This window comes from Marmota flaviventris, chromosome 16, assembly GCF_047511675.1.
Source record: "Marmota flaviventris isolate mMarFla1 chromosome 16, mMarFla1.hap1, whole genome shotgun sequence".
Taxonomy (NCBI): domain Eukaryota; kingdom Metazoa; phylum Chordata; class Mammalia; order Rodentia; family Sciuridae; genus Marmota; species Marmota flaviventris.
The window spans coordinates 71,335,740-71,357,292 of NC_092513.1; the positions used below are offsets into that span (position 1 = coordinate 71,335,740).

A 21,553-nucleotide genomic window follows, 5' to 3' on the forward strand; every position below is an offset into this window, starting at 1 on the left:
CCCCAGCCCTTTTTATTTTTTTTATTTTGAGATAGGGTCTCACTAAATTGCTTAGGGTCTCACTAAATTGTTGAGGCTGGTTTGAACTTGTGATCCTCCTGCTTCAGCCTCCTGAGCTGCTAGTATTACAGGTGTGGGCCACTGAGTCGGGCTTAATTTTCAAAACACACCATTTAAAAATAGAAATGTGTGACGATGACCTTACAGATGCCCACGTACCCATCACCCTCACTTAATGAAATGTTGCCAAGTCAGTCACAGCCCCTGGATGTGCGCCACCTCATCACCTCCACCTTCATCCCAAAAGGAATCACCCTTCATTTGTTGCCTATAATTCCCTTTAAACCATAACATACATGTAGGAATTCCTGTGTAATATACTTTCTAAACCCTTACACGAACTGGGTGTGGTGGTGCACACCTGTAATCCCAGCAGCTCAGGAAGCTGAGGCAGGAGGATTATGAGTTCAAAGCCAGCTTCAGCAACTTAGTGAGACCCTAGGCAATTCAGTGAGACTCAGTCTCAAAATAAAAAATAAATCAGGCTGGGGATGTGTCTCAGGGGCAAAGTGCCCCTCGGTTCAATCCCAGGTACCAAAAAAGCCAAACCAAAACAAAAAACTATAAACAGATAATTTTTACTATATGATTTTTCTGTTTCTTTGAAATTTTTATTTCAGGGGTGAACCCTACATTGTAATGGTAAATTAAATATTTTATATATTTTTTGAATTGGTTTGCTAATATTTAAGAATTTTGCATGTAATCATGGCAGAATCTAATTTACAGTTTTCCTTATACTACTTTATCCTGATTTATGTAACAAGGTAAATAATGCCTCATTTTCTATTTTTGGAAAGCTTGTAGAAGTTGGAAGTATTTATTCCTTGAAAATTTGGTGGAATTTACTTGTAAAACCCTGGATCTGGGGGGGGGGGGGGTTTGTGCTAAGATTTCCAGAGCTGATTCATTTTTTGAAATGTTTATACATTTTATAGGTATTCCATTTCTTAACTCTTCTGAAAGTTAATTTTACCCCACTTTGTCCCATTATCCCAGATATGGAACACCTATAAAAACTTAAATATAGAATATGATATATAAACATAGTTAAATATAGAGTATGATATATAAACATAGTAAACTTAGAAATATTAATATAATGATAAATATAAACTCCAGATTATTATTTCTAACCTATTTAATTAATTTATTTATTTGGTACTGGGGATTGAACCTAGGGATATTTACCACTGAGCTACATCCCCAGCCCTTTTTATTTTTAAATAAATTTATATATTTATTTTAATTAAGTATATATGACAGCAGAATGCATTTTGATTCATTGTACACAATTGCAGCACAACATTTCATTTTTCTGTACACGACTTAACATCGCACCATATATACAGCCATACATGTATCTAGGGTAATAATGTCCATCGCACTCCATCATCTTTCCTGCCCCCATTCTGCCCCCCTCCCCACCCTCCCCTTTGCCAAAGTTCCTCCATTTTCCCATGCCCCACCCCCCGCAATTATGGATCAGCATCCACTTATCAGAGAGAACATTCAGCCTTTGGTTTTTGGGGATTGGCTTACTTCGCTTAGCATAATATTCTCCAACTCTGTCCACTTACCTGTAAATGCCATAATTTTATTCTCTTTTAATGCTGAATAATATTCCATTATGTGTATCAGTTTCTTTATCTATTCATCTATTGAAGGGCACCTAGGTTGCTTCCACAGTTTAGTTATTGTGAATTGAGCTGCTGTAAACATTGATGTGGCTGCGTTACTATAGTAAGCTGATTTTAAGTCCTTTGGATATAGACTGAGGAGTGGGATAGCTGGATTAAATGGTGGTTCCATTCCAAGTTTTCTAAGGAATTTCCATACTGCTTTCCAGAATGATTGCACCAATTTGCAGTCCCATCAGCAATGTATGAGTGTGCCTTTTCCCCACATCCTCACTAACACCTATTGTTGTTTGCATTCTTTAAAAAAAATATTTATTTAGTTAGTTTTAGGTGGACACAATATCTTTATTTCATTTTTATCTGTGGCTGAGGATAAAAGCCAGTGCCTCATGTATGCTAGGTGAGCACTCTACCACCGAGCCACAACCCCAGCCCTTTCTTTTAAAATATATTCATGTATGTATGTATGTATTTTAGTTGTCAATGGACCTTTATTTTATTTATATATATATGTGGTGCTAGAATCGAACCCAGGGCCTCACACATGCTAGGCAAGCACTCTACCCCTGAGCTACAATCCCAGCCCCATTGTTGCTTGTACTCTTGATGACTGCCATTCTGACTGGCATGAGATGAAATTTTAGAGTAGTTTTGATTTGAATTTCTCTGATTACTAGAGATGTTGAACACTTTTTCATGTATTTGTTGATTGCATGTATATCTTCTGAGAAGTGTCTGTTCAGCTCCTTAGCTCATTTATTGGTGGGGTTGTTTGTTTGTTTTTTTTTTTTTTTTTTTTTGGTGTTAAGTTTTTTGAGTTCTTTATATATCCTGGAGGTTAGTGCTCCATCTGATGTGCGTGTGGTAAAAATTTGCTCCTATACTGTAGGTTCTCTCTTCACCTGATTGTTTCTTTTGTTGAGAAGAAGCTTTTTAGTTTGAATCCATCCCATTTATTGATTCTTAATTTTATGTCCTGTGCTTTAGGAGTCTTGTTAAGGAAGTTGGGGCCTAATCCAACATGATGAAGATTTGGGCCTACATTTTCCTCTCTTAGGTGCAGGTCTCTGGTAATTCCCAGGTCCTTGATCCACTTTGAGTTGAGTTTTATGCATGGTGAGAGACAGGGGCTTAGTTTCATTTTGCTGCATATGGACCTTTTTATTTTTTGAGGCAGGATCTTGCTAAGTTTCCCAGGCTGGCCTTGAACTTTTGATCCTCCTGCCTCAGCCTCCTGAGTCACTGGAATTACAGACATGCACCACTGTGCTCTATTCCAATCTATTTTAATGCACCTGTGTCAATTTTGTTGAAATACTTGCAGAATTGAAAACCTAGGCGTATTATTTTCAATTTATTGGTGTAAGGTTGTTTGTAATATGCTCAGCACCTCAAAATAAAGTTGAAATTAAATAGGTGGCTATGAAGGGTTTTGAGTGTGATGTTTTATGGATTTTAATATAGTTATATTGTGACAACATATCATGGTCTGTATGAATTCAAATCTCTGAAGTTTGTTGAGATTTCCTGTAGGGGACAATACACGGTTAATTTTTGTTAATGTTTCACCTGTGCTGGAGAAGAAACTGGAGTTTTCAAATTACACTTGTTCCTTAATCAAGCTCACCGTGTCTGGTTCTAACATTTATGCTTCATGACTTTCCTTTGCTTCATCCATCAATGAGGATGAGCAATGAAGTGACCATGTAATCTGTGAGGCAAACCAGAACATTCAAGTGTTAAAACTGACACCACAAAAATAAGATTATGTAATTTCTTGAAATATTTATTGACTGACAATTGTTTTCATGTTGGGAGTAATAAAATCATTCTATCTACAAACTTTATTTATTTTTTTTAGTTGTAGTTGGACACAATACCTTTATTTATTTATTTTTATGTGATGCTGAGGATCGAACCCAGGACCTAGTATGTTGCAGGCGAGCACTCTACCACTGAGCCCCAGCTCCAGCCTATAAATAATTTTTATATTGAGTATCTGAACTGTAAATACAACCAACAGAATAATTATGCCAAGCACATATCTATATTCTCTAGTCTACTTAGCTCACTAATGCCACTGTTATTGGTACTCTTCTGAAAACATTTTCACATGGTTTTATTATTTTTGCAGTGCTGGGGATTGAGCCCAGGACCTCACATGTGCTAGGCAAGCTGTCACCACTGCACCACATCCCCACCCTTTTTTTTTTTTCTTAAGTTATATGGATCTTTATTTTATTATTTTTATGTGGTGCTGAGAATCAAGCCCAGGGCCTCATACATGCTAGGCAAGCACTCTCTACCACTGAGCTACAAAACCCAGGCCCCCACCCTTCATTTTTAATACTTAAATAAATTAAATTGCCTGCAACCTCCAAAGTTGCATTTTACAGTCAAATGACTTGAAACAGCTGACCTTTTCATTTGGCTTTTCTCTGGACCATGTTTCAAATTGAGAATTTTCTCTCTCTACAAGTACTGAAGGAAGTACCTGGAAAATTCGGGCAGATTGTGTTAAATTAAGGACACCTTCAGATCCATTCTCTTCGCACTAAAAGCATGACTCAGCTCTGACATTTCCAAACACTGTCATTTGCCTCTATTCAGAGTACCTTTCTTTAGCCCTGATTTTTACAAAATGATACTTGTCAAATACATTCTCCATTTATGTAATTCTCCTGAACGTTCCACCCAATTTAGATGCTGCGAAATCATAGGCTGGTTTAGTCTTGTTTTTCCATTTCATTCCTTTCGGGTGCAGAATTTATATTTACCCAATTAAAATCAGAGAACGTGATGAGTTACAGAATTTTAAAAACAATCTTATGTTCTATTTGAGCTTTCAGTAAGCAGCTATTGCTTCATGGGGACAGTCTCAGCACAGGATGGGGACCAAGACCTGGAGATGGCTGGTGGGACGCTCACCAGGTGTGTGTGCTTTATGCCACACAACTGCACCACAGAATCATGGTGAAAGGGCAAATTTTATATTTATCTCCATTATATAACCCTTGTTTTTTTGCGGGGGTACTGAGATTGAACCCAGGGACATTCAACCAGTGGGCCACGTGCCCAGCCCTATTTTGTATTTTATTTAGAGACAGGGTCTCACCGACTTGCTTTAGTGCCTCGCTTTTTGCTGAGGGTGGTTTTGAACTCGTGATCCTTCTGTCTCAGCCTCCCAAGCTGCTGAGATTACAGGCGTGCGATAGAGCACTCAGGTCCATTTTATATATTTATATTTATTTTTAAAAAATGTTTATTTACTTATTTTTTTAGGTACTGGGGATTGAACTCAGGGGCACTCAACCAACTGAGCCACATCCCAGCCTTATTTTTGTATTTTATTTAGAAACAGGGTCTCACCGAGTTGCTTAGCGCCTCACTTTTGTTGAGGCTGGTTTGAACTCATGATCATCCTGCCTCATCCTCCCGAGCTGCTGTCCATTATATTTTAATTGGTAAACTTTAACAACTATGATCTCTGTTGATTGATACCTTATTGAGACTTAATTATGAATTATGTGTGTACCATAACAAACTCCAAGTACATCTGGTGTAGTGGTACACACCTATAATCCCAGCAACCTGGGAAACTGATGCAGGAGGATGGCAAGTATGAGGCCAGCCTCAGCAATTTAGTGAGACCCTATCTTAAAATTAAAAAAAAAACAAACAAAAAGGACTGGGATATAGGGGCTAGCACTGTGGCTTGGAGGTTGAGCAGATGCCTAGCATTCGTGAGACACTGGGTTCGATTCTTAGCACCACGTAAAGTAAAATAAAGACATTGTGTCCACCTATAACTAAAAAATAAAATATTTAAGAAAAAAAGTACTGGGATATAGCTCAGTGGTTCAATTCCAAGTACCACTAAATAAATTAATTAAAGAAAATCCAAGTACATTTCTGCTCCACAGGTTTAAGTATTAACATTATATCTATTTTAATATTTATTTTTAGTTTTCGGCAGACACAACATCTTTGTTTGTATGTGGTGCTGAGGATCGAACCCGGGCCGCACGCATGCCAGGCAAGCGCGCTACCGCTTGAGCCACATCCCCAGCCCCCATTATATTTTTTAAAAAAAAATGCATTAATTCAAATTTGTATTCATCACCACAAAAACAAATCCTGTTTTTTTCCATGTTGAATTGTTAAGAATTTAGAGCAGCATTCCTCTGTCAGATATTTTGCCTTTGAAAGTATGAATTTGCAAGGGTTTTGTTTAGACTCTGAAAACTAGATGGAAAAACATGCCACTGTTAGGTCCTCTGTTAGGAATTAATTTATCTGGGCTGGGGATGTGGCTCAAGTGGTAGCGCGTTCGCCTGGCATGCGTGTGGCCCGGGTTCGATCCTCAGCACCACATACAAACAAAGATGTTGTGTCCGCCGAAAACTAAAAATAAATATTAAAAAAATTCTCTCTCTCCCTCTCTTAAAAAAAAAGGAATTAATTTATCTGATTATCTATTTAAAGCATCTGATAATACAATCTAAGCCTGGCATCCTTGAACTGTTCCCAGTGTTTCTGCTAACAGGGCCACCACATGAACAGCACTACTTCATTTTAAATACCTGCATGAGGAAGTGGAAGTTGAAAAGTGAATGAAATTATCTTAACACTTTAAATGAAAGTCATCCTTTAGAGGATGATGAGTACTGTTCGCAGCTGACCTGCATGAGGAAGTGGAAGTTGAAAAGTGAATGAAATTATCTTAACACTTTAAATGAAAGTCATCCTTTAGAGGATGATGAGTACTGTTCGCAGCTGACCTGCATGAGGAAGTGGAAGTTGAAAAGTGAATGAAATTATCTTAACACTTTAAATGAAAGTCATCCTTTAGAGGATGATGAGTACTGTTCGCAGCTGTGTCTTAAATTATCTTCTGGAACACTGTTTTTTCAGCTCTGGGGACAGAACAGGGCCTCAGACCTGCATCTGCTCTGTCACTGAGCTACACCCCAGACCAATTCTTTTGTTTTGTTTTGCTTTCTGAGATGGGGGTCTGAATGGTTGTTGCCCAGGGCTGCTTTCAAATTTGTGGGCTTACTGACTCTCAGCTTCAGCCTCCAAAGTTAGCTGGAATTACAGGCATCACGATTTTTAAAAATTAAACTTACACTCTCATTTCACTGAGTCTTGTTTCCCTAGAAGTTCATCATAGATTCTTTACAACAAATTTCCTCACTGGGTTCCTCGGCCTAGGGATGGATTTGATGGTATTCTTACAAGGCTGCAGCCCTTGTCTCAGGTCTCAGGCACAGTTGTAGGCTGTCCTTGAATCAGGAGTCATAGTTTTAACTCTGCTGTGCCAGGCACTGGAGAAGGCCAAGGAACAGCCTGCTCGGTTTCTTGGACGAATCCCAGCTCCTCAGGGCAGTCCACGGTGTCAAACGTGGTCATCAGTCTCATTTCTGAGAATGTTTTTGGCCTCGGTGGAAGCTTCCTCACTTTATTGTAAGCTCAACTTAAAAAAGGATGTTTCTTTGTAAAATGGGAATACTGATGATAATGCTACCCAGTGTACACAAAACACCTGGATTTGACCTGGCAAAGAATCAACACCACAAAATGTTATGGTATTATCCTCTTATCCAGTATATCTATGCACATATCACAGGGAGATTGTTCAGAGTTTTGAGTCCAGTATTATGACTAGATGTGGAGGATCCTTATATAGTTCACAGCATGTGTTATATGTAGTTTTGTTAATATAAACCTGCGTGCGCGTGCGCACGCACACACACACACACACACACACATTTTTAAGAGGTGGGGAGTTGCTCTGTTGCTTAGGCTGGTCTCCACCTCCTGGGCTCAAGTGGTCCTCATGCCTCAAACTCCCAAGTATATGTGAACATGGCACCACACCCAGTGGTGATTTTACATAAAACACATTTGTTTGGGTGGGCAATTTACCCCTGAACTCTATTAATGTAACTACCTGCCTGAAGCCACATAAAGGATACTTATTTACCTTAGAAAGATGTGGTGTACATGTATGACTACATAGATTTTCCTGTAAGCTTATGATCCAGCATTTTTAAGTTTGATATTGGCAAAGGGCTCTGAATTACCACTCTTCAGTATTAAAAATAGCATGAAAAAGTCTATTTTCAAATTTTATGAGAAACTTCATTTTAATTGATTAAAACATGACCACTCAAGTATACAGATGTGAAAATACAAATATTTGGGTTCATTAAATATAGATTTTTTTGTAATTTCATGTTATATAAAAGTATTATAAGTTCAAAGTGGTTTTATACTTGCTAATTACCATTATTTTTATGTAACTATTTTTCATCAGTATTTCTCGGTTGCTTCCCCTCAAAAATATTAAGATTCTAGAAAAATAAAAGATGACATAGTTCTCTAAATAAGAGCAATCTGGGGGTAAGAAATAGTAGTTGTCTAGGAATGTACAACCAAACCATGGTGTACATTTGTTATAAAGTTTTAAAAATTCACACATTCTTAAAATTTCAAAAAGCATACTTTTACATATATATATATAAACACATGTATATAATACATATAATATATGTGTGTGTATATATATCTCTCTATATATGTATTTTAGTGTAGTCCCAGGGATTGAACCCAGAGCCTCATGCCTGCAAGGCCAGTGCCTACCACAGAGCTATGTCACCAGCCCTGACCATATTTTAAATACATGAATTAAATATCTTAAACGGGCTGCGGGTATATAGCTCAGTGGCAGAGCACTTGCCTCTCATGTGTGAGGCCCTGGGCTTGATCCCCAGCTCCATGTTAAAAACGAACAAACAAAAAATCCAAAGACCCTAAAATATTTTTCTCCTTCACTTCTTTTTTCCCACCAAAAAACCCTAGTGTAACAGGCAGCTGATGTGGCTGGGTGTCAGGGGCGTGGTCTGTGCCTGGGCAGAGCACTAACAGGATGGAAGCCAGCGGGCCTCAGCCTCGTAATCTGCACCTCTGAGGAGGTATTTGTCCTCCGGTGTTTAAAGATCTTTGCCTAGTCAAAAAAAATAAGAAAAAAAAAAAAAAAAAAAGAAAGGAAAAAAGAAAAGGAAAAGAAAAAGGTCAATCATGCTCTTTAGAGAACAGTTGGAAAATAAAGAGAAGTTTGAAAAAGACAAAAATAACTGTAATCTTACAATACTGGCAATTCTCCTCTGTTTTTCTCCCTAAGCATACCAAAATATAAACATACACATATAAAAAAAGTGGTTATATTGCTTACAGAATTTGATATCCTGCTTTTTTTATTGAATAAAATGGTGGAGTTATTTTCCATTTCCTTTATATGTTTTAATTGCTGAAACCATCTTTTATTGAACAACTGACCACGTTATTTAATTTTAGCAAATGTGTTCCTAATTTTACGATTTTTTTTTGGGGGGGGGGCGGTGTGTGTGGTGCCAGGAATTGAACCCAGGGCCTTGTGCATGAGAGTTCTATAACTTTTAAAGTTTTCTCCTGTATACTTACAAGTATGTGTGCATGTATTTTTATTTTTATTTTCGCAGTGCTGGGTAAACCCTGGGCCTTGTTCCTGGGAAGCAAGTGCTCTGCTGCTGAGCTGCTCTCCACAGCCCAAAGTAGACTAACTCCGTTATTTTTTAAAAAGCTATAAAAAGCTACAAAATTTAAAATATGTATCACATTTTTGACAACTGAAGCCTCAACCTGGATCCAAATGGAAGGAATCTGCTCTCATCCTCCCTCAGAGGCTGGGAGGGGCCAGCCCCAGAAAGCACAAGGTGCTGCATGCTGGCACTGAAGGTCAGGTTCCCAAGGACCACTGGCAAGTCACACGTGGATGATGGAAGGTCTGCTTGTGAAGTTCACATGCGGAACTCCTACAAGCTGTAAGACAGAGTTTATGGGTTTATGATCCAACCTATTCCTATCACGGTGCATAAAATGGATGTTGTTACCTAGAAGAAAATAAGAACAAAAGCTGAGGTTTGCATGTTAACTATTATTTATTTTATTTCTTACTAGAATCAAGAAAGGGCTTCAACTTTTAATTAGTCCAAAGGGGAAAATTAATCACCTAGAGTACATTATATTCTCTGTACAATGCCATAATACTTTTTAATTATAGCAATAAAGCAGGACAATAATTATGGTTAAATAAGAGTGGTTTTATGAGATCCAAGGAGAAAGATTCTTTAATTATAACCTATTAGGTTTTATTGAATATAATTAAATAAAATGTCCTGTCACACAGGCAGAATACTGAACATAGATACCAAGCTGGAAAATCACATCTGTTTCTTAAATATATGTAATAATGAAACAAATCACTTCTAAAAATCCATGCCCAAATAATGATTAATAGGCTATCTGTTTTATAAACAAAGCCCAAAACAGGTTTAAAAATAAGGCATTAAGGCCATCTGTTACAAGCTGGGTGCACTGGTACATGCCTGACATCCCATCAACTCGGGAGGCTAAGGCAGGAGGATCTTAAGTTCAAAGCCAGCTCAGCAACTTAAGGAGGTCCTAAGCAACTTAACAAGACCCTGTCTCAGAATAAAAAATAAAGGGGCTAAGGATGTGGCTCAGTGGTAAAGTGCTCCTGGATTCAATCCCTGGTACCGAAAAAAAAAAAAAGACCTTGTGTTAATAATCTGCTCAAGTAAGCTGCAAGTTATAGTCTAGGTTCTGTTCATTTTGATTCTTGGACTCAAAACTCAGCACCGCATATAAATAAATAAAATAAAGGTCCATTGACAACTAAAAAGTATTTAAAAAAATAAAGTCATTAAAAGTCTGTGACTTATGATGGCTATGTTATTTATCTATTTATGGTACTGGGGACTGAACCCAGGGGCAATTAACCACTGAGCCACATCCCCAGCCCCGTTTATTTTGAGATAGGGTCTCACTAAGTTGCTTAGGGCCTTCCTACGTTGCTAAGGCTGGCTTTGAACTTGTGATTCTCCTGCTCAGCCTCCCAGGCCGCTGGGATTATTAGGCGTGCACACCAGGTGCCACCATGCCCGGCTTATGGTAGCTCTTACTGAATGAGCTGCCCTGCACAGACTTGCTTTCGAACACTGCAAGTCCTGCAGTTTCGTTAGCTATAAATGACTAGACAGAGTTTTTCACTGACAGAAAGTGTTAAGGATTTCCTCCTGTTCAGAAACGTTCACCTCCAATGAGCTATTTCTTTTCTTTTGTGGTGGGTGCTGAACACACGCTAAGCACATGCTCTCATTGAGCTACACTCCTGGCCTCTGCTGAGCTTTTTAAAGCGTGAAATAGCCATAAACAAATCAGCATCTCACAGCTGGCTTCCCCTGTCCCGAGCCCTGCAGTCCCTGGGGCATGGAATGACAGGCACACTCATCAAACACACAGATGCCAAAGAACAGAAGCCTCTGAAAACAAAAGATGCCCCGCGAGAGTACGGCATCCTGAGTGAGGTCCAGGTGCCCGCTTTTATATGCTGTCTGCTTTACAGAGAAAACAGGTGGCCTTGGGACATGTAAGAGGCACAGGAAGTGCACACGGCTGGATCTGGGCTTTCATGCTCACCTGGACCTACAATGAGGGTCCCGCCTTGCTGGGCTGGGTCTCCTTGGAAGTCAAAAAGAGGGCCAGTCACTGCCCGCCACAGGCTCTGAAGGCTTCCTGAGAGCAGATTTGACTTGACGTGGGGGCTCTGTCCTGGAACGTTAAGAGTGTCTTTAGATGCAGTCATTACACACGCCATTAAATGTTAAGGAGACGATGCTGGCATTTCTACAAGACATTCGCTTTCTTATGTCACATCTCACTTCGTATTTCATTTGTCCTTTTTCCTTTTCTTCAAAGAACGGTTTCAGTATTGACATTCTGGCCCAGATGATCCTTTGTCCGCGTGGGGCTGGGTGCTCAGCAGCTTTTGACACCCGGCACGCGCGCTCTCGGCACTGTTTGCCAAGCTGCAACAACCAACTGTGTCTCCAGAAAATGCCAAATGCCCCCTTAGCAAGGGGATAATGTCCTTGGTGAGAACATCTGCTCTCAAAGAAGTGATGACAGACAGACCCAGGTCCCTTTCTGCCACAGAAGCCTGTCAGCCTCAGGCTGGACTGCGCTCAGGGGAGAGCCCGGAGCAGTGTCTGACCCCAGCAGGCAACAGGGAGGAGTTCTCAGCGGCAGCACTGCCACCGACTCCCACTCTGCTCTTCAGTCTCACCCACTAGTGGCTGCTCCGGCCCTGTTCTGGGCACGCTGTGGCCCGGTGGTTAAATGTCGGTCAAAGAGCCGTTTCCTCTCACTGGGCTGTAGCTGACCTACACTGTCCAGCGTCCTCACAGCTGGGTGCGTGCGGCGTGGGACTCTGTTCTAACCAGTGAGTGAGAAGCTCGCCAGGGGCCCCGGGCTCCAGAGAAGGCCAGAGGCGGCTTCCACGTCCTCTCCCTGGGGTGAGGCTTGGGGGCAAGGACAGAGCAGGACCTGGGAAGGGCTGGCCCCAGGGCCTGGATGGGAATGCCCTGCCTCAGAGTTCAAACAGGGGACAGCCTGCAGCGTCAGGCCTAGAGAGGCCCAGAGAGGCAGAGGCAGCTGCCCTCCGCTCTTCCTCCCCCGTCGGGGGTCTGCTTCTGCTCCCACTGACGTCCCTCTCCCCACAGAGCCCCTCTCCCCACAGAGCCCCTGTACTACTCCCACAACTGATTTTCCTGGTGTCTCTTTTACGTCTCGCCTTTAGCTTTTCACTGACAACTGAGTAGGAAAAACGAACTCAGACTTGACCTCAGCTCTGCTCGCTCTGGCCTCTCACAGCTCAGACCACTTCTGCTGCCCACTGGCGGAGCTTCTCCCACACGCCAGGGGAGCCATCCTGCACCAACGACGGGGGTGTCCTCCAATGCAATGCAACCCTGTCACTGTCCGAAGGAGACAGCATCAGGTCCCCCAGGCCGAGGGTGCAAGTCCCGAGACAGGCGCCAATTCAGATGCCAGTCAGTCCCCGACGTTTGCCCTGAGCTGTGACTGCCTGGCTACAAACCAAGGTTCCCCGGGCCTCCTCAGGTTCCTTCAGGAGCTTGCGTGGCTCACACAAGAGTCGGGATGCGTCCTGACTCTTGCCAGTTTATCATAAAAGATGCCACAGGGGACACAGATGAAGAGATGGCCAGGGCGGGTACAGGGGAGGGTGCACAGAGCCTCCTGGGCCTCTGCACACCCTACCCTCTAGAAACCTGCACGTGTGTGGCCACGTGAAGCTCCCGAGTTTTTATGGAGACTTCACTGCATGGACACGCCTGAAGCAGGCAACTCTGTAGAGGGCTGGATCTGGTGCTGACAGGCGGTGGGGGAAGCCAGCACGGCCTGTCCAGATTCTTCCAGGACTCTGTGCAGCCTTCCTTCCGGGCAGGACCCCTTCCCAAATGGGGTCTCATGATCTACTATCAGGTCAGGTAGAAAAGAGAACTTCTTTATGGCCAGCTCCAACACAGCACGGGCGGGGAGGTTAGAGTATATTTTTGGTTCCTATGACCTGCCTTAAGGCAGCTATGAGCCAGGAACTGTGGATGAAAACCAAAATATATGCAGAATAATATCACATTGATGATGCAGCTCTTGACCCACTGGCTTCCTGATAGTTCCAGATTCATATTATTTCCCTGCTTCTTCCAGCTCTTTGATTTCTTCCATGTTTACATTGTGACTGTGACATTCATCTTACCACGAAACAAGAACAGGCGAGCTGACTCAGAGACATGAGTAAAACATCAAATTTGTTTTACAGGATTCTATATCTAAAATAAATGTTCAGAAATCCAGATCTTATGTCAATAGAAATTCAGTTAAAGGAGATGCCAAAGCCTAGAGCTGAACAATCGTTCCCATTAGGCATGATCTAATTTTGCTAGTTTGAATTTAGTTCTTATGTGTAAAACTCCTGTTTTTTGACTTTAAAACAATTTAAAACAATTTAATGGTCTTATTTTCTTATTCTTTGTCTTTATAAAGTGGGTACTGTTAACTCTAAATTATAACTGTATAATGTATTTTAAGTGCCTTAATTTTCAAATAAGACTACTGTGAGGACAATTCTGATATTTATGCTTTATACTTTATACAGGTTCAAGCTTTTAAAAAAGTATTTTGTGAAAATCTAATATTTTCTGCTTGTCAAGACAGTACTTTAACACTATAAAGCAAAACATGTGCCAGGCACAGTGGTGCACCCCTGCAATCCCAGTAGCTCCCCAGGCTGAGGCAGGAGAATGGCCAAATTCAAGGCCAGTGTGGGCAACTAATTTAGCAAGACCCAGCTACCCCGAAAAAAGGCTGTAGATCAGTGGTAGGGCACCCTTAGATTTGATCCCTAGTACCCCCCAAATGCATATTATACAATATAATTTCATAAAATCTATAATATAATGGTTTATATAATATTTACAGTGTAAGCTTTATACCTATACATATTATATAAAGTATATTTAAGTTAAAGCACATTAAAAGATTTGAACATACCTTCTCATAATTAGAAGCATGCATTTGGTTTAGAATTCACCTATTTTCTTTGCAACTCCATACCTTTATTGTGGCAATGGATGAGGTGCTACTAAAGTGAAACTCACAGTTTATATCTAAAGTGCTAAATGATAAGCAGACCTTACACATGCTGAGACTCTGTCACAGCACCTGAAAATAGTGTGCCAGGAGGAAAGGGCCACAGTCTGCCCTTTCTGGCAGATCTACTGCCATCTCCTCCACTGCAGGGCTGGGGGTGGGGGCAGGACAGAGGGAGGGAGGTAGAGGCAGGGGGAAGGTCAGATCAAGCGCTCAAGCTTAAACTAGCTCATCATCAGTTTTAATAAAGTCTGTGTTTCTTCCCTTCTTACTTCTGTCCTCTTCTTCTTTTTGCAGCACTGGGGATTGAACCCAGGGTTCTCTATCCCCAGACCTTTTAATTTTTTTTATTTTGAGATAGGATCTCCTCAAGTTGCTGAGACTAGTCTTAAACTTTGACCCTCCTGCCTTAGCTTCCTCAGCGACTGGGACCACAGGTGTGCACCGCCACGCCCAGCTTAGGTTGCTTTCTTTAAAATCACTAGTGAGCTGGGTATGGTGGTGCACACCTGTAATTCCAGCTACTGGGGAGGCTGAGGCAGAAGGATCAAAAATTCAAGGCCAGCCTGGGCTTAAGGAGACCCTGTCTCAAAATAAAATACAGAAAAGGGCTAGGGACATAGCTCAGTGATAGAGTGCCCCTGGGCTAGTCCCCAGTACCACAAGTAGAAATAAAAATACAAAATAACGGCTCGGGAGGCTTAAGACAGGAGGATTGTGAGCCTCAGCAACTTAGTGAGGTCCTAAGCAACTCAGTGAGATCCTGTCTGTAATAAAATATAAATAAGGTGTGGGGATGTGGCTCAGTGGTTTAGGGCCTCTGGGTTCAATCCCCAGTACTAAATAAATAAATAAATAAACAAAAGAATAAATACATAAATAAAATTAAGAAAAAATAAAAAATAAAAGTAAAATATCAGCAAAGGGATCAGGGCAATTCTACCTCGTGAATGGCTCTCAAGTCCATCATACCTCTCCATCTCCTCTGGAGGCCTCCCATTTCTCTCTAGTTAATTACCAGAACCTTCTCACTGACATCACTGGATCTGGTTGGGCTGGTTCCAGTTCCTCCCCCACACTGGGATGTGTCTGTCTCACTTTGCTGTTTCGACACTTGATCGACTCCCCCAGTTCTTTCAGAACAGATCCACAATCCTTGGAATGTCACTCCATATCACTGTGCATCAGCCCGACCCACCTCTTGGCTCACACCAATTCTCCAGCTGGCTCTGAGAGTCTGGCCAGAGGCAGGGACCTGCACTTCTCCAGTCCTGCCTCTGTGTACCTGCACATGTATCTGTGTCCTGAGCACCCTGCTCGCCCTCCCTCCACCAGCCAGCTCCTTCAGGGGACACTGAGACATCCCTCCTGGGAGAAGCCATCTAGATCCCTTTCCTCTCGTGATGCTGAGGCAGGCCCCCAGCACACACTTCTCTACCACAAGCCCTTATGCAGTATGGAAATCTCTGGAAGGCAGGGCTCATTCATCTCTGTTCTCCAGGGAGCATCCACCACAGTGGGTGTCAGAGACAAGAGCTCAAAATAGTATTGGTGGCGCATGATTCTGAGTATGAGTTGCCTTATTCTGCATTTCAGAAACTGAGTTATTCCTACCCAAAGCACACACACTGGTTTTGACTGCAATTACTAAGCTCCATTAATCACCAGGAATCGTGGTCAGGTGGGGAATGTGGAGCTATGACAATCTTCAACTAGCTGCACAGTGCCACCTGGCTCCTCAGCGCAGTAAGAGCAGTTGTGGAGACAGGGGCTGTTGCACCCAAGAAAGCAATTCCTCCACCTGGAGAGCTATGAAGAACCTCTCTGTGCTGGGTCTCAAAGGATCCGCAGTTCTCTTCAGTTCAAGGACATGGAGTGTCCCAGGTGTGGTGCTGAGATATGAAAATATGTAAGCTTCATGCTGTTTTCTTTTAATTACAAAAGTAAAACACACTTGTAAAAATTACAAAAGTCAATTTTCTCTGGGCTGGGGCTCAGGGGTAGAGCGCTCGCCTAGCACATGTGAGGCACTGGATTCAATCCTTAGCACCACATAAAAATAAATAAAGGTTATTATGTCCATCTCCAACTAAAAAATATTTTTTAAAAAGTCAATTTTTTCACTTCCATTTTTGGGGCAAAAATGCTGTAATCTTTCTTATAACCTTTTTCATCATGCACACATACACACGCATGCTTTCACACCCAAATCTTTATGTTTGTGAAAATTATTTTTGCTTTTACAAAAATGCAGTCATATTGAAAATACTGTTCTGCAACTGCCTTTTCTTTCAAAAGTACATTGCCAATATCCTTCCATGCCATTTGCCAAGGTTTGTAAGGGACCCCCAAAGACCCATGTACTGAAGGCTTGGTTGCCAGCCTGTGGTGTTGGGAGGTGGTAGAAAGTAGAAGGTGGGTCTTCATGGAAGGAAGTTACATCATTAGCAAGGGGAAGGGTGGGCGGTGCCCTTGAAGGGACATGGGGATCCTGGCCCTTTCCTCTATTTTGCTTCCTGGCTGCCATGAGATGAAGAGGTTTCCTCCAGTGCATGCTCTCTTCCATGATGTGCCACCTCAACACAGGTCCAAAAGCAATGAAGCCAAACAACCATGGACTAAAACCTCTGAAACCACGAGCCAATGTAGACCATTCTTCCTGATAAGTTGATTATCTCAGGAATTTTGTCATAGCAACAGAAAGCTAAAACATCATTACGTTCAGAGAACAAGTCTTTCCGTGTGGGATAGCTGGATCATTTACCAGAATCATAAGCAGTAGCCTGACTTAGGAATTTACCATTTGCTTCCCTATGCACATATACACAGATGTGAAAACACACCACTGCCTTATTCTATTTGAAACATGCTGTCTTACCTGAGGAGGCAATTTCTTCACCTCTTTTCATTCCCAGTCTTTTATAAATTTCTCTCTCAGGATCAACATAGATTTCATGGGAATACCCAGTCAGTTTGCAGAAAGGCTGAAGAGAGAATAGTTGGAATTTTTATAAGAAAAAATGAGGAAAAAAAAGTAATGATAATCTAACTTCAGCCAATTTAGCCTATACTCACTGTTCTATTAACATAATTTTTACAACTGAAACTTTATTTTATTTGGTACTGGGGACTAAACCCAGGAGTGCTTAACCACTGAGTCATAGCCTTAGCCCTTTTAAATATTTTATTTAGAGACAGGGTTTTGCTGAGTTTCTCAGGGCCTCACTAAATTGCAGAGGCTGGCTTTGAACTTATGATCCTCCTGCCTCCTAAGCCACTAGGTACAGATGTATAGCACTTAAACCTGAAACAAATTTAGTCTCTGAGTTTCCCAATTTGGTAGATATTTACCTCAATATGATGGTAGGATGACTGTCCAATCACTATAAGGGTGACATTTGCTTCCTTTAGGAGAAAAAAAATGTGCATGTTAACAGAATTGTTTCCTAGTCTTCCCCTAATCCCACTTTTGTTTCATTCTAATGCCACCTATAGGCTTCTAGCAGAATGGAACAGCAAGATTGTGTGCAACATAAAGAAACTTGTTCTAAAATGTCTGATCAACTTAGATGATTCATTTGCTAAGTAAAAATTCCAAGACTTAAATGGAAGACTAAAGTTGTAAAAGTATTAGAAGAAAACAGGGAAAAGCTCAATGACATTAGATTGGGCAATGATTTCTTGGATATGACCCCAAAACACAAGCAACAAAAGCAAACATAGGCAGGTTGTATTATAAAGCTTCTGCACAGCAAAGGAAATAATTAGAGTGAAGAGAAAGCCCAGGGTTTGGGAGAAACAATAAACTCTGTATCTAATAGGGAACCCAAATCCAAAAAATATAAGAAGCTCAAACAATTAAATAGCAAGAAAACAAAGTATCCAATTAAAAAAAGGACAAAGGTGAGTTGGGGATGTGGCTCAGTGGCAGAGTACTGACTAGCATGGGTGAGGCCTGGGTTGGATCCCCAGCTCTTGGGAAACACACACACACACACACACACACACACAGAGAGAGAGAGAGAGAGAGAGAATAAAAGGGCATGCAGAGGAAAAATTAAAAAAAAAAATTTCAAAATGATGTATTCCTCAGGCATGGGTGACACATGCCTATAATCCCAGCTACTCAGGTAGAGGAAGCAGGAGGACTGTAATTTTGAGGACAGCCTGGAAAACTTAAGAATACTAGTCTCAAAATTTGCTGAGTTGCTCAGGGCCTCACTAAATTGCAGAGGCTGGCTATGAACTTGTGATCCTCCTGCCTCCCAAGCCACTAGATACAATGGGGATGTAGATTAATCCCAAGTACTGCAAAAACAAAGATAATTAAAAAATTAAAAACCACAACACACAAGCAGGCTTATTTAATGAGCAATTTTATTTATTTTTTCATTCCAATAGATAAGGTCTACTGAAAACAGACCTTAGTTTTACAAAGCCTATCTAATATCTTCACTTAAAAAGCTTACCTGGGACCAAACCTATGTAATACCTGAAGAAAAACAGAGTAGTGAAACTTGCAGTCTATTAACAAATACAAATTGGCATCTGTAAGATACATTACAGGGGCTGGACATGTGGCTCGCCTGGCATGCGCAGGGCGCTGGGTTTGACCCTCAGCACCACATAAAAATAAAATAAAGATGTTGTGTCCACCAAAAACTAAAAAATAAATATTAAAAAATTCTCTCTCCCTCTCTCTCTTAAAAAAAAAAAAGATACATTACAATTTTCCTACAAGTAACAACTATTTGGCGGCATAACACAAATAAAGGGACAACAATATCAATTTCCAGCTGGGCACAGTGGCACACGCCTGTAATCCCAGTGGTTTAGGAGGCAGAGGCAGGAGGATCATGAGTTCAAAGCCAGCCTCAGCAACTTAGCGAGGCACTTAACAACTCAGCGAAACCTTGCCTCTAAATAAAATACAAAAAAAAAAAAGGCTGAGGATGAGGCTCAATGGTTAAGCACCCCTGGGTTCAATCCTCAGTACCAAAAACAAAAAACAAACAAACAACCAATTTCCAGCACTTGATTTGGAGCATTATCACTCAACATTTACTAGGCACATTACTAGGTAATTACTAGGTAGCACTGTTTACAAGCAAGTTGCAATAAGTTAGGATAAAACGTCTCTAACTTCTTTCCTCCCTTTTTGAGGGGTTGGAGAAATGGGAGGAAATGGAAGATTTGGGAATGCAGGTCATGCACCCTCCACACTTCACTCCGGCGGTTATAAACGACAGGCGCCACTCACTCCGTCCTGAGGCAGGACACTCTGCCACCCACTGTCGGAAAACTTACTTGTAGGAGTCGCTCGGGGACTTTAGCCAGGTCCTCCACGTATTCCTTGCAGATGTAACACAGGAAATGCTGAAACCCAACACAGCAACAGGGCGAGTTAGCAAGGCGGCGCCGCGGCCAGGAGGGCCCGTAGGAAATGCCGCGCTCGAGGGGGGCAGGATGTCCTTGCTGCGCCGCCGCTGGCTGGGAAGTGGCCTCGCTGCGGAGCGGCGGACACCGGAAGGCCAGGCCCGGCCGGCCCGTTCGCAGGCGCCAGGTCCTGCGGAAGCCACCCCCTCTTGGTCGCCGCGCTCACCCGCACGAAGACCACCACGGCGCGTCGCTCCCGGAACAGTGCGCCGAAGGGCAGCCTCTTCCCCGTGGCGTCCAGCACGGGCAGCTCGGCCACGGAGGGCGCCAGGGGCTGCCCGCTCTCAGGGCCGGCCAGCGCCGGGCTCGGGGACGGGGCGGCGCCGCCGCTGACCTGCTGAGTAACGGGCGCGGCCATCAGGACCTGCGTCCGAGAGCCCGGGGTCCGCTCTAGCCCGATGCGGGGCCACAGCGCACCGGGGGGGAAGGGACCCGGAGAGCGCCGCACTCTGGGCTGAACCCGCGGGGAAGGACGCACGGGGCGGGGCAGGGCTGAGGGGCGAGGCACGGGGCGGAGCCTGACAGGGACCGAGCGAGACGGAACGCGGCCCTCGGGACTGAAGTAGCGTAAGGGAGGGCGCACGGGGTGGAGGGGGCGGGGCGAGAGGCGGGCCAGTGCCTGAGAGACGGGGGCAGTGTCCGAGAGGGGCGGGGCGAGACACGGGGCGGAGCCTAATAGGGGCGGAGCGAGGCGGAGCGCGGCTCACTGGGATGAGGTCGCGTAGTGGAGGGCGCACTGAGCGGGGCCTTGCCTGAGCCGGGCGGGGGCGGGGAGCGGGGGCGGGGCCATGCCCGAGTAGGGCGGGGCTGGGCAGGGCGGGGGCCGTGCCTGGGGCGGGGCGGAGGGCGGGGCCGTGCCTGGGGCGGGGCGGAGGGCGGGGCCGTGCCCGAGCCTGACCTGCACGCGGGATTCGGGCGAGCTGATGCGGTCTCTTTCCTCCGAGTGCCGCAGCCAGCGCGTTTTCAGGCTGAGCTCTTCCTGGTAGGACCGCCCCGCGTGCATAGCTGTGTGAATCCGTTTTAGTTTTATTCAGGAAAACTCGTTACCGAGCAAGTGAAGAGGGATTTCCTATGCAGGACCATCGTGTCTATTGCCAAGTAAATTGTCCTGTTCCGTTTTTAACCCACCCCTCCTAAATGCAGGTGCTTTTTTTTGGTGGCGGGGCGCATTAACATATGGTGTGACTCAGACACGACGTCTTACGTGAACGGCTCAATTAAAAATTTCCATTATGAAAAAATGTCACAGTGAAGACTCTGTTACCCACCCGCTAGATTATGCCATTAGTGTCTCCTCCATCACGGTATGTCTCCTATCCACAGTTTGGGCGATTTTGACTCCTTATTCATCTGTCATCCACAGCTCTTGAAATATGAAACATTTTGGTCACTTTAGAAAAACTCTGCTTTCAAACAGTGGGCACGATAAATCTATTTTAGAAACATATTTCAGGAGTCCATGTGTTCTATTCAAAAGGTTGCTAAGACTAGTTACCTACCATACACTCAGGTGAGATGATCCACTGAGGTGAAGGGTGGTGATGGATGGCAATGGAGTTTGATGGTTGAGCATCAGACTTTTGCTTTTTGTGGTACTGGGGATGAAACCGGGCCTCCTGCACACCGGGCAAGTGCTCTAGCAGTGAGCTGCACACCCCACCCTCAGCATCTGTTTTGTATTAACCTCTGTGAGAAACGCACTCTCCTGTCCAAACTCAGAGAATGGCCTAAGAGACACAAAGTATAGCAAAAAGGGAGGATTTACTTTAATAACAATCTTGCAAGATCAGGTACCTGGTGGTCAGGGACACCCAGATTGGGTACAACCAGCATTTTATCCC

The 21,553-nt window shown here is 43.1% G+C and overlaps 1 protein-coding gene across 2 annotated transcripts; it reads right to left on the minus strand.

The window, feature by feature from the left end:
- Positions 1 to 7,281: 7,281 nt before the first annotated feature.
- Positions 7,282 to 20,187, minus strand: Prxl2c (peroxiredoxin like 2C). Of its 2 annotated transcripts, XM_027955845.2 has the most exons (6): positions 19,879 to 20,187; positions 19,584 to 19,652; positions 17,628 to 17,681; positions 17,155 to 17,260; positions 11,244 to 11,375; positions 7,282 to 9,634 (listed from the first exon to the last, which is right to left on the minus strand). In XM_027955845.2, the coding sequence occupies exons 1-6, from the start codon at positions 20,068 to 20,070 to the stop codon at positions 9,507 to 9,509; spliced, it is 681 nt and encodes a 226-aa protein (XP_027811646.1). In that variant the 5' UTR covers positions 20,071 to 20,187; the 3' UTR covers positions 7,282 to 9,506. The 2 variants fall into 2 exon arrangements, with proteins under 2 accessions (XP_027811646.1, XP_027811645.1); XM_027955844.3 differs by lacking the exon at positions 11,244 to 11,375 and having other exon boundaries at positions 19,879 to 20,172.
- Positions 20,188 to 21,553: the final 1,366 nt, after the last annotated feature.